The sequence below is a fragment of the Canis lupus genome, chromosome 2, assembly GCF_003254725.2.
Source record: "Canis lupus dingo isolate Sandy chromosome 2, ASM325472v2, whole genome shotgun sequence".
Taxonomy (NCBI): Eukaryota; Metazoa; Chordata; class Mammalia; order Carnivora; family Canidae; genus Canis; species Canis lupus.
Window position 1 is genome coordinate 4,029,768 of NC_064244.1, and position 19,973 is coordinate 4,049,740.

Genomic DNA, 19,973 nt, shown 5'->3' on the forward strand with positions numbered 1-19,973 from the left:
TGATGACACTAAACTCATATCTCTCAATAGTAACTCTGAATGTGAACGGGCTTAATGACCCCATCAAAAGGTGCAGGGTTTCAGACTGGATAAAAAAGCAGGACCCATCTATTTGCTGTCTACAAGAGACTCATTTTAGACAGAAGGACACCTACAGCCTGAAAATAAAAGGTTGGAGAACCATTTACCATTCAAATGGTCCTCAAAAGAAAGCAGGGGTAGCCATCCTTATATCAGATAAACTAAAATTTACCCTGAAGACTGTAGTGAGAGATGAAGAGGGACACTATATCATACTTAAAGTCTATTCAACAAGAGGACTTAACAATCCTCAATATATATGCCCCGAATGTGGGAGCTGCCAAATATATAAATCAATTATTAACCAAAGTGAAGAAATACTTAGATAATAATACACTTATACTTGGTGATTCAATCTAGCTCTTTCTATACTCGATAGGTCTTCTAAGCACAACATCTCCAAAGAAACGAGAGCTTTAAATGATACACTGGACCAGATGGATTTCACAGATATCTACAGAACTTTACATCGAAACTCAACTGAATACACATTCTTCTCAAGTGCACATGGAACTTTCTCCAGAATAGACCACATACTGGGTCACAAATCGGGTCTGAACCGATACCAAAAGATTGGGATCATCCCCTGCATATTCTCAGACCATAATGCCTTGAAATTAGAACTAAATCACAACAAGAAGTTTGGAAGGACCTCAAACACGTGGAGGTTAAGGACCATCCTGCTAAAAGATGAAAGGGTCAACCAGGAAATTAAGGAAGAATTAAAAAGATTCATGGAAACTAATGAGAATGAAGATACAACCGTTCAAAATCTTTGGGATGCAGCAAAAGCAGTCCTAAGGGGGAAATACATCGCAATACCAGCATCCATTCAAAAACTGGAAAGAACTCAAATACAAAAGCTAACCTTACACATAAAGGAGCTAGAGAAAAAACAGCAAATAGATCCTACACCCAGGAGAAGAAGGGAGTTAATAAAGATTCGAGCAGAACTCAACGAAATCGAGACCAGAAGAACTGTGGAACAGATCAACCAAACCAGGAGTTCGTTCTTTGAAAGAATTAATAAGATAGATAAACTATTAGCCAGCCTTATTAAAAAGAAGAGAGAGAAGACTCAAATTAATAAAATCATGAATGAGAAAGGAGAGATCACTACCAACACCAAGGAAATACAAACGATTTTAAAAACATATTATGAACAGCTATATGCCAATAAATTAGGCAATCTAGAAGAAATGGACGCATTCTTGGAAAGCCACAAACTACCAAAACTGGAATAGGAAGAAATAGAAAACATTAACAGGCCAATAACCAGGGAGGAAATTGAAGCAGTCATCAAAAACCTCCCAAGACACAAGAGTCCAGGGCCAGATGGCTTCCCAGGGGAATTTTATCAAACGTTTAAAGAAGAAACCATACCTATTCTCCTAAAGCTGTTTGGAAAGATAGAAAGAGATGGAGTACTTCCAAATTCGTTCTATGAGGCCAGCATCACCTTAATTCCAAAACCAGACAAAGACCCCACCAAAGAGGAGAGTAATAGACCAATATCCCTGAAACATGGATGCAAAAATTCTCAACAAGATACTGGCCAATAGGATCCAACAGTACATTAAGAAAATTATTCACCATGACCAAGTAGGATTTATCCCCGAGACACAAGGCTGGTTCAACACTCATAAAACAATCAATGTGATTCATCATATCAGCAAGAGAAAAACCAAGAACCATATGATCCTCTCATTAGATGCAGAGAAAGCATTTGACAAAATACAGCATCCATTCCTGATCAAAACTCTTCAGAGTGTAGGGATAGAGGGAACATTCCTCAACATCTTAAAAGCCATCTACGAAAAGCCCACAGCAAATATCATTCTCAATGGGGTAACACTGGGAGCCTTTCCCCTAAGATCAGGAACAAGACAGGGATGTCCACTCTCACCACTGCTATTCAACATAGTACTGGAAGTCCTAGCCTCAGCAATCAGACAACAAAAAGACATTAAAGGCATTCAAACTGGCAAAGAAGAAGTCAAACTCTCCCTCTTCGCCGATGACATAATACTCTACATAGAAAACCGAAAAGTCTCCACCCCAAGATTGCTAGAACTCATACAGCAATTTGGTAGTGTGGCAGGATACAAAATCAATGCCCAGAAATCAGTGGCATTTCTATACACTAACAATGAGACTGAAGAAAGAGAAATTAAGGAGTCAGTCCCATTTACAATTGCACCCAAAAGCATAAGATACCTAGGAATAAACCTAACCAAAGAGGTAAAGGATCTATACCCTAAAAACTATAGAACACTTCTGAAAAAAATTGAGGAAGACACAAAGAGATGTAAAAATATTCCATGCTCATGGATTGGCAGAATTAATATTGTGAAAATGTCAATGTTACCCAGGGCAATATACACGTTTAATGCAATCCCTATCAAAATACCATGGACTATCTTCAGAGAGTTAGAACAAATTATCTTAAGATTTGTGTGGAATCAGAAAAGACCCCGAATAGCCAGGGGAATTTTAAAAAGAAAACCATATCTGGCGGCATCACATGCCAGATTTCAGGTTGTACTACAAAGCTGTGGTCATCAAGACAGTGTGGTACTGGCACAAAAACAGATGAATGGAACAGAATAGAGAACCCAGAAGTGGACCCCGAACTTTATGGTCAACTAATATTCAATAAAGGAGGAAAGACTATCCATTGGAAGAAAGACAGTCTCTTCAATAAATGGTGCTGGGAAAATTGGACATCCACATGCAGAAGAATGAAACTAGACCACTCTCTTGCACCATACACAAAGATAAACTCAAAATGGATGAAAGATCTAAATGTGAGACAAGATTCCATCAAAATCCTAGAGAAGAACAGGCAACACCCTTTTTGAACTCGGCCACTGTAACTTCTTGCAAGATACATCCACGAAGGCAAAAGAAAAAAAAGCAAAAATGAACTATTGGGACTTCATCAAGATAAGAAGCTTTTGCACAGCAAAGGATACAGTCAAAAGACTGATACAAAACTCAAAGACACCCTACAGAATGGGAGAAGATATTTGCAAATGACCTATCAGATAAAGCGCTAGTTTCCAAGATCTATAAAGAACTTCTTAAACTCAACACTAAAGAAACAAACAATCCAATTGTGAAATGGGCAAAAGACATGAAGAGAAATCTCACAGAGGAAGACATAGACATGGCCAACACGCACATGAGAAAATGCTCTGCATCACTTGCCATCAGGGAAATACAAATCAAAACCACAATGAGATACCACCTCACACCAGTGAGAATGGGGAAAATTAACAAGGCAGGAAACCACAAATGTTGTAGAGGATGCGGAGAAAAGGGAACCCTCTTACACTGTTGGTGGGAATGTGAACTGGTGCAGCCACTCTGGAAAACTGTGTGGAGGTTCCTCAAACAGTTAAAAATAGACCTGCCCTACGACCTAGCAATTGCACTGTTGGGGATTTATCCCAAAGATACAAATGTAATGAAACGCCAGGACACCGGCACCCCGATGTTTATAGCAGCAATGGCCACGATAGCCAAACTGTGGAAGGAGCCTCGGTGTCCAACGAAAGATGAGTGGATAAAGAAGATGTGGTTTATGTATACAATGGAATATTACTCAGCTATTAGAAATGACAAATACCCACCATTTGCTTCAACGTGGATGGAACTGGAGGGTATTATGCTGAGTGAAGTAAGTCAGTCAGAGAAGGACAAACATTATATGTTCTCATTCATTTGGGGAATATAAATAATAGTGAAAGGGAATATAAGGGAAGGGAGAAGAAATGTGTGGGAAATATCAGAAAGGGAGACAGAACGTAAAGACTGCTAACTCTGGGAAACGAACTAGGGGTGGTAGAAGGGGAGGAGGGCGGGGGGTGGGAGTGAATGGATGACGGGCACTGGGGGTTATTCTGTATGTTAGTAAATTGAACACCAATAAAAAATAAGTTAAAAAAAAAAAACCATACCTATTCTACTAAAGCTGTCCCAAAAGATAGAAAGGGACGGAATACTTCCAAACTCATTTTATGAGGCTAGCATCACCTTAATCCCAAAACCAGACAAAGACCCCACCAAAAAGAAGAATTATAGACCAATATCCCTGATGAACACAGATGCAAAAATTCTCAACAAGATACAAGCCAATAGGATCCAACAATACATTAAGAAGATTATTCACCATGACCAAGTGGGATTTATCCCCGGGATGCAAGGCTGGTTCAACACTCGTAAAACAATCACATGATAGATCATATCAACAAGAGAAAAAACAAGAACCATATGATCCCCTCAAGAGATGCAGAGAAAGCATTTGACAAAATACAGCATCCATTCCTGATCAAACCTCTTCAGAGTGTAAGGATAGAGGGAACATTCCTCAGCATCTTAAAAGCCATCTATGAAAAGCCCACAGGAAATATCATTCTCAATGGGGAAACACTGGGAGCCTTTCTCTTAAGATCAGGAACACAATAGGGATGTCCACTCTCACCACTACTATTTAACATAGTACTAGAAGTCCTAGCCTCAGCAATCAGACAACAAAAAGAAATAAAAGGCATTCAAATTGGCAAAGAAGTCAAACTCTCCCTCTTCACAGATGACATGATACTTTACGTCAAAAACCCAAAAAATTCCACCCCAAGATTGCTAGAGCTCTACAGTGATTCAGCAGCGTGGCAGGATACAAAACCAATGCCCAGAAGTCAGTGGCATTTCTATACACTAACAATGAGACTGAGGAAAGAGAAATTAAGGAGTCAATTCCATTTACAATTGCACCCAAAAGCATAAGATACCTAGGAATAAACCTAACCAAAGAGGTAAAGGATCTTTACCCTAAAAACTAGATAACACTTCTGAAAGAAATTAAGGAAGACACAAAAAGAAGGAAAAATATTCCATGCTCATGGATTGGAACACATCCAATGCAATCCTTATCAAAATACCATGGACTTTTTTCAGAGAGTTGGAACAAATGATTTTAAGATTTGTGTGGAATCAGAAAAGACTCCAAATAGTCAGGGGAATACTGAAAAAGAAAACCAGAGCCGGGGGCATCACAATGCTGGATTTCAAGTTGTACTACAAAGCTGTGATCATCAAGACCTGGCACAAAAACAGACACATATATCAATGGATCAGAATAGAGAACCCAGAAATGGGCCCTCAACTCTGTGGTCAATTAATATTCGACAAAGCAGGAAAGACTATCCACTGGAAAAAGGATAGTCTCTTCAATAAATGGTGCTGGGAAAATTGGACTGCTATGTGCAGAAGAATGAGACTATACCATTCTCTTACACCATACACAAAGATAAACTCAAAATGGATGAAAGATCTAAATGTGAGACAAGATGCCTTCAAAATCCTAGAGGAGGACACAGGCAACACCCGTTTTGAATTTGGCCACAGTAACTCCATGCAAAATACATCCATAAAGGTAAGAGAAACAAAAGCAAAAATGAACTATTGGGACTTGATGAAGATAAAAAGCCTATTCACAGCAAAAGAGACAGTCAACAAAACTAAAAGACAACCTACAGAATGGGAGTAGATATTTGCAAATGACCTATCAGGTAAAGGGCTAGTATCCATGATCTATAAAGAACTTAGTAAACTCAACAACAAAGAAACAAACAATTCAATCATGAAATGGGCAAATGACATGAACAGAAATTTCACAGAGGAAGACACAGACATGGCCAACAAGAACATGAGAAAATGCTCTGCATCACTGGCCATCACGGAAATACAAATCAAAACCACAATTAGATACCACCTCACACCAGTGAGAATGGGGAAAACTAATAAAACAGGAAATAACAAATATTGGAGAGGATGTGGAGAAAGGAGAACCCTCTTGCACAGCTGGTGGGAATGTGAACTGCTACAGCCACTCTGGAAAACTCTGTGGAGGTTCCTCAAAGAGTTAAAAATAGATCTGCCCTATGACCCAGCAATTGCACTGCTGGGGATTTACCGCAAAGATATAGATGCAGTGAAACGGCAGGACACCTGCACCCCGATGTTTCTAGCAGCAATGGCCACAATAGCCAAACTGTGGAAGGAGCCTCAGTGCCCATCGAAAGATGAATGGATAAGGAAGATGTGGTCTATGTATACAATGGAATATTACTCAGCCATCAGAAACTTTGAATATGCAGCATTTGCTTCAGCGTGGATGGAACTGGAGGGTATTATGCTGAGTGAAGTAAGGCAATCGGAGAAGGACAAACATTATATGGTCTCATTCATTTGGGGAATATAAAATAGTGAAAGGGAATAAAGGGGAAAGGAGAGAAAATGAGTGGGAATTATCAGTGAGGGTGACAAAATATGAGAGACTCCTAACTCTGGGAAATGAACAAGGAGTAGTGAAGAGAATGTGGGTGGAGGGATGGGGTGACTGGGTGATGGGCACTGAGGGGGGCACTTGATGGGATGAGCACTGGGTGTTATGCTATATGTTGGCAAATGAACTCCATTAAGAAAATATACAAAAAAAATTTTACCTGCAAAATCATATTGTATACCTAAAACTAATGTAACACCGTGTGTCGACTATACTAAAATATAAAATAAAATAAAATAAAATAAAATAAAATAAAATAAAATAAAATAGGTGTCGTCTTCTTAAGATTTGTCCCTCTATGGCTTCTGAATACTGAGAATGTCTGGTTGTCTAAGCTAATTGGGGAGCCAGGAGCCTGGCTGACAGACATAAAACTTGATTTCTAGGTATGTGGTCCAGGCCCTTTGCTTTTTAGGGAGTTCCTTCCAAGTTGCAAATCTTATTCCAGGGTTGGGACTTACTGCATTGATTTTGTCTTAAGTTTTCCTAATCATTTCAATGTGGGTATTTTCTTGGTTGTCTGATGTATGGGAGTCACTCAATTAATTTTTGGATTTTTCTCAGAGGGATCTGGTCTGTGTTTATCTGTATATCTATTGCGTCTTTGGGAGAAGGAACACCAGGAGCCTCCTATTCTGCCATCCTATTTTCAATCTATAAGTGTTTTCATATTTAATGTAGGTTTCTTTTTTTAAAAGAGATTTTATTTATTTATTCATGAGAGACACAGAGAGAGACAGAGACAGAGACACAGGCAGACGGAGAAGCAGGCCCCATGCAGGGAGCCCGATGTGGGACTCAATCCCGGGACCCCGAGATCATGCCCTGAGCCAAAGGCAGGCCCTCAACCACTGAGCCACCCAGGGCTCCCTAATGTGGGTTTCTTGTAAACAACACATAGTTGAGTTCCTTTTTAAAATAAATTGTGACATCTATCTTTTGATTGGTATATTTAGTCCACATCATTTCAAGTAATTATTTTTATACCTGAATTAAGATCTACCAATTTGTTACTTCTTTCTATGCAAGCCCTCCTTCTCTCTCTCTCTCTCTCTCTCTCTCTCTCTCTCTCTCTCTTTTCTCTTTTCTCTTGCCAATGCTGTAAACATGACTTTTTTTTTTCCCTGATATTCACCCTAAGTACCTGATAGGGCTCCTGGAGGAAAATTTCATACAAGTGTGGAATGTTATATAAGGTTTTGTCCTAGAATATTTTATCAATCCAGTTCATGTTCAGATTCCAGCAATTATTCAATGATACTTTACGTTTTCCTACTCGTTGCTAGATCCGGTTTTGGTTGTTGTTCTCAGTAAGATGTAATTCTCACTATTCATCTATCTGTATAGCTTGGGAGTCACTGTTTGCCCTATGACTTCAGTTCTCTGATGAAGCTAAGGATTGTTGGATTTCAGTTTTTTCAGCTTTTTCTTGTTTTGAGTATAGGAGTGAGACTTCCAAGTTCTTTCTATGTTAGACTGGAAAGTAGAAGTCTTACATATCTTTGAAAAACAATTCTTCCTAGATAGTGCATTTGTTTTGATACTAATATAAATTCCATAACACTAAAAATGTTGATTTTTAAATTTTGTATTCTTAGTACATACACATAAAATTGTGTTTTGTATAGTTTTATATTCAGTAATCTTAATAAATCAAGTTGATAACTCTAAGATTTTTTTGTAGACTGCAGATTCTTTTAGATTGCAGTAACTGCACTATCATATTGTCTGCAACTGAGAGTTTCATTTCTCCCTTTGAATTTTTAACACTTTTCTTTTCTTCTTAATTTATTATAACAGCTAGGATAACCAGGACAATAATGAGTAGAAATAGTTATATATATATACCTATATATAACTATATAATATTTATATATATATCTCATGCCAAATATTGAAGGAAAATAATTTACTGTTCGGTTGTTGAAAAAAGTCTTTTGTATTAAAAAATTTATTAAATTTTTTATTTATTCATGGGAGACACACAGAGAGAGGCAGAGATACAGGCAGAGGGAGAAGCAGGCTTCTGGTAGGGAGCCCAATACATGACTCAGTCCCAGGACCTGGGATCCTGACCTGAGCCAAAGGCAGATGCTCAACTGCTGAGCCACTCAGGTATCCCTCTTTTGTAATTTTTAAAGATATAAATTCTAAATAAAGAAATTTTAGTTCATTTATTTATTGAGATTATGATTTTTATTTAATTAATGAAGTAAAGTGCTACAGTGTTTTTATTCCTGTAAAATTGGTATTAATATTCCCCCTTTCCATTCTGATTTTAGTAATTTGAGTCATTTTTTTTCATCAGTCTAAGTTTTTATCAATTTCATTGATCTAACGAATCCTTTGTGGACAGAATATATTTGGATAATGTTCTTGATCCATTCTGCCAATGTCTGCCTTTTGTTTGGAGAATTGAATCCACTTGTATTTAATTACTCATAAGGAAGAATTTATTGCTGTCATTTTTGACTTGGCTTTTTGTTCCTCATTTCCTCTGATCCTGACCTCTATCATGTTCAGTTGATTTTTTTAAGAGTCTATATGTTTTATTTCCTTTTGTTTATATTCTGTAGATATTTTCTTTTTAGTTACCAAGGGGATTATGTATAATTTCTTAAAATTATAACAATCAATCACCAAACTTAACTCCAGCCATATCCAATAACTACTCCTATACAGCTCCATCCCCTTCTTTTTTTACATTAATGTCATAAACTATTTTTATATATTATATGTTCAATGACATAGATTTGGCTATCTTTGTGTATTTTTTCTTTACAATGCTATATAAAATAAGAAGCGGAGGTACAAACCAAAATTTCAGTAATACTGGCTTTTATATTTGGCATGTACTTTACTAGAAATGCTTATTTCTTCATATAGCTTAAAGTTATTATTATCCTATCATTTCAACCTAAAAGATTCCCTTTAGTGTTTCCTGTAGGGTGGATCTAGTAGCAATGCCTTGAGCTCCAGGAGATTTCCTATTCTTTGTAGTTTGATTTTGTGTTGGAGCACTCCTTCACACTTTCACCCAATTTTCTTACTATTTTGAAGATTTTTTTTCTTAATTGGCATTCTCTTATTTACTGTAAGCCTTTGTTTATTTCCCGTTGTTCTGACAAAGTTGGATTTGACAGTTTCTGGGGTTTTTTAAAATACTTTTTCTCTCTTTTTTAAAAAAATATTTATTTATTTATTTACTTATGATAGACATAGAGAGAGAGAGAGAGTCAGAGACACAGGAGGAGGGGGAAGCAGGCTCCATGCAGGAGCCTGATGTGGGACTCGATCCCAGGTCTCCAGGATCACACCCTGGGCTGCAGGCAGCACTAAACCGCTGTGCCACTGGGGCTGCCCTAAAATGCTTTTTCTAAGATCAAGAACTTGGGGCCTCCTAGTCTATTTTGTTGATGTCTGCCTTATTGTGGTTGTTTGAAAACTGTCTCAGAACACTCAGTTTATATTTTATTGCAAAGTACTTAATCGACTGGCCACACTGGCTTTATACATGTTCTAACTTATTTACACATGTTCTGACATATTTTTCTCACTGTGAGAAACTTCCCAACTTTGTGATAAGTAGATAAAAAAGCAGCCATATTTCCTATCTGAAATCTCCATTTTTAATACATCTTGTTATTCCTATCTTGTGAAAGCTCCATTTTAATATATCTTGTTATTAGAAAAGATGATGTCAGAAATGAAAATTATGTTTTAGAATATATAACATCTAGTTTGCTGTGAACATTCACAATGTAGGGAGAATCTTATATATATTTTTGTTTCATAAACGGGAAAATAAATCTATTAAGCATTAACTAATGAATGCTTGCTTGGTGGATTAATGAGCACATAACAAATTCACCTAAAGATAAATATTGATTGATTAGAATAAAATTAAAGTTGAAAAAGTTTGCCCTATGTTTGAATTTATTTTACAACTATAGATTTGAAATATGTTAACTCTTAAACTGTTTTTCTTGCCCAAACATCATAAATCTCTACTTACCTCTAACTTTATTTAAATCTAATTGATATATTAGATCATTAAGTGATGGATTTATTGCTAGAAGATCTCCTGTATCTTGAAGTTCTGAGGCTGCCTCATTTTTAACTGGAATAATAACAGATTGCCAAATTAGTTGACTTAAAACTAAACTTTTATTTATGGTAAAATTATAGCACATAAAATTAACTTGAAATATTTTACTGGATAGTTATTTAGCCTTATTTTTTAAAAGTTTAAGATTCCAGTTAGTTAATATACAGTATAATATTATTTTCAGGTGCACAATTTAGTGATTCAACACTTACATACAGCACCTGGTGCTCATCACAGGTATACTCCTTAGTCTTATTTACTTCACAATTTAACATACATTACCCAATTAAATATAAATATGCCTAATAATTTTTAAAAGCTGATTAAATATGCCAGATATTATACTAAGTACTTTTCAAATATTACCTTTTTTAATCCTCACAACATTTCTAGGAAGTAAGTATTTTATTTCCACTTAACAAATAAGGGAAGTAGAGCTGAGAGAGATTATGAATATTTTAGAAGTTCACATGGCTATTAGCTGCAAAAGCTTGAAATTAATTTTCTTCCTTTCAAATCCAAAATCTATTCTCCAACTAGTAGACTCAAATGTCTACCAGGGCTGAACATGTCATGTGAGTGAAATGGAACTGGTGATGTTTGGAGTGGCATGAATAATGAAGTGAAATGTAAAGTATATTTTTATTAAAAATAAAAAGGCTGTCACTCTTACTGTCTGTTACAAATGCAGGTCTGGTGTTCCCGAGTCATCTAAATTCTCAAGACAAAAAAAAAAAAATTCTCAAGACAATCCAGAAATGAAGATATTTGCAAGGAATTCCAAGATTTTAAAGTATTTTCAAAGAATTTAAGAGTTTTAAACATGTTTGTAGGACAAAAGAAATCATCAGCTATTATCGCAAGATATCTACCGAATTTTAGAAAGGATTAATTTTAACACATGGATAGGATTTAAGAGTCAATTGCTAGGTTATATTCCTCTATAAAACATGATTATTTATCAACCAACATATCTATCATCTAGCAACAGGAAAATAAGATCTAAAATCTTGAGGAAATCAGCACTTTCAGAAAAAAATACCAATAAGCAAAATATGTCAGGAAAAGAGTGGAAAGAATAATTAAAAATCACAAAGTAATCTTCTCAAAAGTGTGAGGCCCACATATTTTAATGCATGGAATTCCTTATAATTTTTAAGTAATTAAATTCAATTCCATAGCACATTAAAAGGGAATTTTTATTTCTTTTACAAAGTCAAAATAGTTATCACAAAGATATTGACATTGTTATAGACATAATTGGCATAACCAACAATAAAAAACTGCACATAAATATAATGCAATGAAATATGTCATATATGTAACAATAGATAATAGCTTTATTAAAAATAAAAGAAACAAGTAAAATCAAATTTAATAATATTTGGTAATATTTAAAAAACACATCCAAAATATTATTTCAATATGTAATAAAAATATAATTGATGCGATATTTTTGAATATAAAATTTTCATATTTTTCATGTTTGATATTTCACAGCTGAAAACTTACCTAATCTGGGGAAGGAAACAGACATTCAGATCCAGGAAGCACAAAGAACTCCCATCAAAATCAATAAAAGCAGGCCAATACCAACACATGTTATAATTAAACTGGCAAAATATAGTGAAAAAGAAAAAAAAATCTTAAAAGCAGTGAGATGAAAGAAATCCTTAACTTACAAGGGAAGACCCACTAGGCTAGCTGCAGATTTCTGAACAAAAACTTGGCAAGCCAGAAGGCAGTGACATGATATATTCAACATGCTAAAGGGGAAAAATCCACAACCAAGAATATTCTATTCGGTAAGGCTATTGTTCTGAATAGGAGAGAGTAAGGTTTCCCAGACAAAAACTAAAGAGGTTCATGACCATTAAATCATCCCTCAAGAAATACTAAAGGGTTCTCTGAGTGGAAAGAATTGTCCAGGAGTGACAAGAACAAGAAGGGATCAGAGAAAATCTCCAGAAACAATGATAAAACAAGTAATAAAATAGCAATAAATACATATGTATCAGTAATCACTTTGATTATAAATAGACTAAATATTGCAATCAAAAGACATAGGGCATCAGAATGGATTAAAAAACAAGACTCTCCTATATGCTGCCTTCAAGAGACTAATTTTTAACCTAAAAACAACTGCAAATTGAGAGAGGGGATGAAGAAATATCTATCATGCAAATAGATGTCCAAAGAAAGCCAGAGTAGCCATACTTATATTGGACAAACTAGACATTAAAACAAAGACTGTACAGAGAGACAAAGAAGGACACTATACAATATAAAGAGGACAATGCAAGAAGAAGATCCAATAATTGCAAATTTGTATGCACCAAAAATGAGAACACCCCAGTATATAAAACAATTAATAATAAACATAAAGGAAATCATTGGTAATAATACAATAATAGTAGGAAACTTTAACACCAATTTACATCAATAGACAGATCATCTAAACAGAAAACCAACAAGGAAACAATGACTTTGCATGAAACACTGGACCAGGTGGATCTAACAGATATATTCAGAATATTTCATCCTAAAACAGTAGAATACTCATTCTTTTCAACTGCCCATGGAGCATTCTCCATAATATATTAGGTCACAAAACAGGCTTGAACAAATACAAAAACTTTGAAATGATATCATGCACATTTTTTGAACACAAAACTATAAAACTGGAAGTCAACCACAGGAAAAAAAATCTGGAAAAATCCCAAATAGATGGAGATTAAACAACATGCTACTACATAATGAATGGATCAACCAGGAAATATAAAAGGAAATAAAAACTACATGGTCCTTTCCCCCAGTAATATTCTTTCTTGCTTTGATGAAGATCAATTGACCATATAGTTCTGGAATAATTTTTAGGTTTTCTGTTCTGTTTATTTACCTATTTGATTTTGTGTCAGTACCACACTGTTGTGATCACTACCGCCTTGTAATATAACTTGAAGTCCAGAATTGTGATCCTCCAGCTTTGCTTTGCTTTTTCAAGATGGCTTTGGCTATTCAGAGTCTTTTATAGTGCCAAGCAAATTTTAGGATTGTTTGTTCTAGCTCTGTGAAAAATTCTGATGGTATTTTATTAGGGATTGCATTAAACTTATAGCTTGCTTTGGGTAGCATAGACATTTTAACAATATTTGTTCTAATCCATGAGCATGGAATATTTTTCCATTTCTTTGTGTCATCTTCAATTTCTTTCATAAGTGTCCTATAGTTTTTCAGAGTGCAGATATTTTACCTCTTTGGTTACGTTTATTCCTAGGTATCTTATGGTTTTGAGTGCAGTTGTAAATGGGATCAATTCCCTGATGCTTCATTATTGGTGGATAGAAATGGAGCAGGTTAAGTGTGTGATTCTTGATTTTGGCTCAGGTCATGATCTCAAGGTCATGAGATCAAGCCCTGTGTCAGGCTTCACACTCACTGGGGAGTCAAATTGAGATACTGTCTCTCTCCCCTACCCTCTACCCTGCTTGCTTGCAATCTCTCTTGGGCTCTCTCTCTCTAAAACAAATAAATAAATACATTTTGAAAAAGAAACGCAACAGAATTCTGTGCATTGATTTTGTATCTTGTGTCTTTACTGAATTTATTTATCAGTTCTAGTAATTTTTTTGTCTTTTGAGTCTTCTATATAATCATATAATCTGCAAATAATAAAAATATGATTCTCCTTTGCCAATTTTTTTTGCCTCAAAAAGTGACATTTATTCAAAGAAAAAAAAAAGAAAAAAATGACAATATGTCCATCCCTTGGCTCCTTCCCTCCCCCCTCCTTTGCCAATTTGATGTGTTTCTTTCAACAAACTATGTTGGGTGTTTCCCTCTATTTTTTTTCCTTCCTCTATATTCATCTGTTTTTGTTTCTCAAATCACTATATTGTACACTTGAAATTAATATTGGACTTTTAAAAATATTTTTTATTGAAGTTCAATTTGCCAACATATAGTATAACACCCAGTGATCATCCCATCAAATGCCCCCCTCAGTGCCTGTCACCCAGTCACCCCATCCCCCTGCCCACCTCCCCTTCCACTACTCCTTGTTTGTTTCCCAGAATTAGGAGCCTCTCATGTTTTGTCACTCTCTAATTTTTCCCACTCATTTTCTCTCCTTTCCCCTATAGTCCCTTTGACTATTTTTTATATTCCCCGAATGAGTGAAACCATATAATGATTGTCCTTCTCCAATTGACTTACTTAACTCAGCATAATATTGGACTTTAAGTTAACTAAGTGGAATTTGAATAAAAACTTTAAAAATTCCAGTTATAATTGCATCAAAAAGAATAAAATTCCTAGGAATAAACTTAGCCAAGCAGGTGAAAGACCTGTACTACAAGAACCAAAAAGCATTGATAAAAATAACTGAAGATAACACAAAGTAATGATATTCCACACTCATAAGTGAGGAGAACCAATATTCTTAAAATGTCCACACTACATAAAGCAATCTATAGATTTAATGCAATCCCTATCAAAATATGAACAGCATTTCACAGAACTAGGACATATTATCCTAAAATTTGTATGGAACTACAAAGGACCCAGAATATTAAAGCAATCTTGAAAAATAAAAACAAACTGGATGTGTCGTAATTCCACATCTCAACAGTACATATCTGTAGTAATCAGAACAGACTGGCACAAAGATGGACACATAGATCACTAGAACAAAGAGTACAGAAATAAACCCAGACTTTTTTTAAATAATAAATTTATTTTTTATTGGTGTTCAATTTGACAACATACAGAATAACACCCAGTGCTCATCCCGTCAAGTGCCCGTCAGTGCCCGTCACCCAGTCACCCCCATACCCCCCTCCTCCCCTTCCACCACCTCTAGTTCGTTTCCCAAGTTAGGAGTCTTTAGGTTCTGTCTCATTCTCTGACATTTCCTACCCATTTCTTCTCCCTTCCCTTCTATTACCTTTCACTATTATTTATATTCCCCAAATGAATGAGACCATATAATGTTTGTCCTTCTCCGATTGACTTATTTCACTCAGCATAATACCCTCCAGTTCCATCCATGTTGAAGCAAATGGTGGGTATTTGTCATTTCTAATGGCTGAGGAATATTCCATTGTACACATAAACCACATCTTCTTTATCCATTCATCTTTCGTTGGACACCGAGGCTCCTTCCACAGTTTGGCTATTGTGGACATTGCTGCTATAAACATTGGGGTGCAGGTGTCCCAGCGTTTCATTGCATCTGTATCTTTGGGGTAAATCCCCAACAGTGCAATTGCTGGGTCGTAGGGCAGGTCTATTTTTAACTCTTTGAGGAACCTCCACACAGTTTTCCAGAGTGACTGCACCAGTTCACATTCCCACCAAAAGTGCAAGAGGGTTCCCTTTTCTCCGCATCCTCTCCAACATTTGTGGTTTCCTGCCTTGTTAGTTTTCCCCATTCTCACTGGTGTGAGGTGGTATCTCATTGTGGTTTTGATTTGTATTTCCCTGATGGCAAGTGATGCAGAGCATTTTCTCATGTGCGTGTTGGCCATGTCTATGTCTTCCTCTGTGAGATTTCTCTTCATGTCTTTTGCCCATTTCACAATTGGATTGTTTGTTTCTTTAGTGTTGAGTTTAAGAAGTTCTTTATAGATCTTGGAAACTAGCCCTTTATCTGATAGGTCATTTGCAAATATCTTCTCCCATTCTGTAGGTTGTCTTTTAGTTTTGTTGACTGTATCCTTTGCTGTGCAAAAGCTTCTTATCTTGATGAAGTCCCAAAAGTTCATTTTTGCTTTTGTTTCTTTTGCCTTTGTGTATGTATCTTGCAAGAAGTTACTGTGGTCGAGTTCAAAAAGGGTGTTCCCTGTGTTCTCCTCTAGGATTTTGATGGAATCTTGTCTCACATTTAGTTCTTTCATCCATTTTGAGTTTATCTTTGTGTGTGGTGCAAGAGAGTGGTCTAGTTTCATTCTTCTGCATGTGGATGTCCAATTTTCCCAGCACCATTTATTGAAGAGACTGTCTTTCTTCCAGTGGATAGTCTTTCTGCCTTTATCGAATATTAGTTGACCATAAAGTCCAGGGTCCACTTCTGGGTTCTCTATTCTGTTCCATTCATCTGTTTTTGTGCCAGTACCACACTGTCTTGATGACCACAGCTTTGTAGTACAACCTGAAATCTGGCATGTGATGCCGCCAGATATGGTTTTCTTTTTTAAAATTCCCCCGGCTATTCGGGGTCTTTTCTGATTCCACACAAATCTTAAAATAATTTTTTCTAACTCTCTCAAGAAAGTCCATGGTATTTTGATAGGGATTGCATTAAACGTGTAAATAGCCCTGGGTAACATTGACATTTTCACAATATTAATTCTGCCAATCCATGAGCATGGAATATTTTTCCATCTCTTTGTGTCTTCCTCAATTTCTTTCAGAAGTGTTCTATAGTTTTTAGGGTATAGATCCTTTACCTCTTTGGTTAGGTTTATTCCTAGGTATCTTATGCTTTTGGGTGCAATTGTAAATGGGATTGATGCCTTAATTTCTCTTTCTTCAGTCTCATTGTTAGTGTATAGAAATTCCACTGACTTCTGGGCATTGATTTTGTATCCTGCCACGCTACCAAATTGCTGTATGAGTTCTAGCAATCTTGGGGTGGAGGCTTTGGGGTTTTCTATGTAGAGTATCATGTTATCGGCGAAGAGGGAGAGTTTGACTTCTTCTTTGCCATTTTGAATGCCTTTAATGTCTTTTTGTTGTCTGATTGCTGAGGCTAGGACTTCCAGTACTATGTTGAATAGCAGTGGTGAGAGTGGACATCCCTGTCTTGTTCCTGATCTTAGGGGAAAGGCTCCCAGTGCTTCCCCATTGAGAATGATATTTGCTGTGGGCTTTTCGTAGATGGCTTTTAAGATGTTGAGGAATGTTCCCTCTATCCCTACACTCTGAAGAGTTTTGATCAGGAATGGATGCTGTATTTTGTCAAATGCTTTCTCTGCATCTAATGAGAGGATCATATGGTTCTTGGTTTCTCTCTTGCTGATATGATGAATCACACTGATTGTTTTATGAGTTTGAACCAGCCTTGTGTCCCAGGGATAAATCCTACTTGGTCATGGTGAATAATTTTCTTAAGGTACTGTTGGATCCTATTGGCTAGTATCTTGTTGAGAATTTTTGCATCCGTGTTCATCAGGGATATTGGTCTGTAATTCTCCTCTTTGGTGGGGTCTTTGTCTGGTTTTGGAATTAAGGTGATGCTGGCCTCATAGAACGAATTTGGAAGTACTCCATCTCTCTCTCTTTCCAAACAGCTTTAGTAGAATAGGTATAGTTTCTTCTTTAAACGTTTGATAGAATTCCCCAGGGAAGCCTGCTGGCCCTGGACTCTTGTGTCTTGGGAGGGTTTTGATGACTGCTTCAATTTCCTCCCTGGTTATTGGCCTGTTCAGGTTTTCTATTTCTTCCTGTTCCAGTTTTGGTAGTTTGTGGCTTTCCAGCAAAGTGTCCATTTCTTCTAGACTGCCTAATATATTGGCGTATACCTGTTCATAACATGTTTTTAAAATCGTTTGTATTTCCTTGGTGTTGGTAGTGATCTTTCTTTTCTCATTCATGATTTTATTAATTTGAGTCTTCTCTCTCTTCTTTTTAATAAGGCTGGCTAATGGTTTATCTATCTTATTAATTCTTTCAAAGAACCAACTCCTGGTTCTGTTGATCTGTTCCACAGTTCTTCTGGTCTCGATTTCGTTGAGTTCTGCTCGAATCTTTATTAACTCCCTTCTTCTCTTGGGTGTAGGATCTATCTGCTGTTTTTTCTCTAGCTCCTTTATGTGTAAGGTTAGCTTTTGTATTTGAGTTCTTTCCAGTTTTTTGAATGGATGCTTGTATTGCGATGTATTTCCCCCTTAGGACTGCTTTTGCTGCATCAAAGATTTTGAACGGTTGTATCTTCATTCTCATTAGTTTCCATGAATCTTTTTAATTCTTCCTTAATTTCCTGGTTGACCCTTTCATCTTTTAGCAGGATGGTCCTTAACCTCCACGTGTTTGAGGTCCTTCCAAACTTCTCGTTGTGATTTAGTTCTAATTTCAAGGCATTATGGTCTGAGAATATGCAGGGGACGATCCCAATCTTTTGGTATGGGTTCATACCCGATTTGTGACCCAGTATGTGGTCTATTTGGAGAAAGTTCCATGTGCACTTGAGAAGAATGTGTATTCAGTTGAATTTGGATGTAAAGTTCTGTAGATATCTATGAAATCCATATGGTCCAGCTGGTCCAGCTTCATTTAAAGCTCTCGTTTCTTTGGAGATGTTGTGTTTAGATACCTATCGAGTGTAGAAAGCGCTAGATTGAAGTCACCAAGTGTAAGTGTATTATTATCTAAGTATTTCTTCACTTTGGTTATTAATTGGTTTAAATATTTGGCAGCTCCCACATTCGGGGCATATATATTGAGGATTGTTAAGTCCTCTTGTTCGATAGATACTTTAAGTATGATATAGTGTCCCTCTTCATCTCTCACTATAGTCCTCGGGGTAAATTTTAGTCTATCTGATATAAGGATGGCTACCCCTGCTTTCTTTTGAGGACCATTTGAATGGTAAATGATTCTCCAACCTTTTATTTTCAGGTTGTTGGTGTCCTTCTGTCTAAAATGAGTCTGTTGTAGACAGAAAATAGATGGGTCCTGCTTTTTTATCCAGTCTGACACCCTGCGGCTTTTGATGGGGTCATTAAGCCCATTCACGTTCAGAGTTACTATTGACAGATATGAGTTTAGTGTCATCATGCTATCTGTTCAGTCCTTGTTTTTGTGGATTGTTCCACTGGACTTCTTCTTAAGGGGGAATTTTAAGAGTCCCCCTTAAAATTTCTTGCAGAGCTGGTTTGGAGGTCACATATTCTTTCAGTTTCTGCCTGTCTTGGAAGCTCTTTACATCTCCTTCCATTCTGAATGAGAGCCTTGCTGGATAAAGTATTCTTGGTTGCATGTTTTTCTCTTTTAGGACCCTGAATGTATCCTGCCAGCCGTTTCTGGCCTGCCTGGTCTCTGTGACAGGAGAGGTCTGCTGTTACCCTAATACTCCTCCCCATAAAAGTCATGGATTTCTTGACTCTTGCTGCTTTAAGGATCTTCTCTTTATCTTTGGAATTTGCAAGCTTCACTACAAATGTCGAGGTGTTGAACGGTTTTTATTGATTTGGGGGGGGGGGGGGATCTCTCTATTTCCTGGATCTGAATGCCTGTTTCCCTTCCCAGATTAGGAAAGTTTTCAGCTAGGTTTTGTTCAAATATATATTCTGGACCTCTGTCCCTTTTGGCATCCTCGGGAACCCCAATTAAACGTAGGTTTTTCTTCCTCAGACTGTCATTTATCCCTTAATCTATTCTCATGGTCTTTTAATTGTCTCTTTTTTCCTCAGTTTCCCTCTTTGCCATCAACTT

General features: G+C 36.5%; 1 protein-coding gene across 1 annotated transcript in view; it reads right to left on the reverse strand.

The window, feature by feature from the left end:
* CCDC7 (coiled-coil domain containing 7) overlaps positions 1–19,973 on the reverse strand; it is a 364,544-nt gene that overhangs the window by 92,633 nt on the left and 251,938 nt on the right. Inside the window, exon 25 of the mRNA XM_049096618.1 lies at positions 10,446–10,550. Coding sequence (XP_048952575.1) covers positions 10,446–10,550 — 105 coding nt within the window. The remainder of the gene's footprint in view (positions 1–10,445; positions 10,551–19,973) is intronic.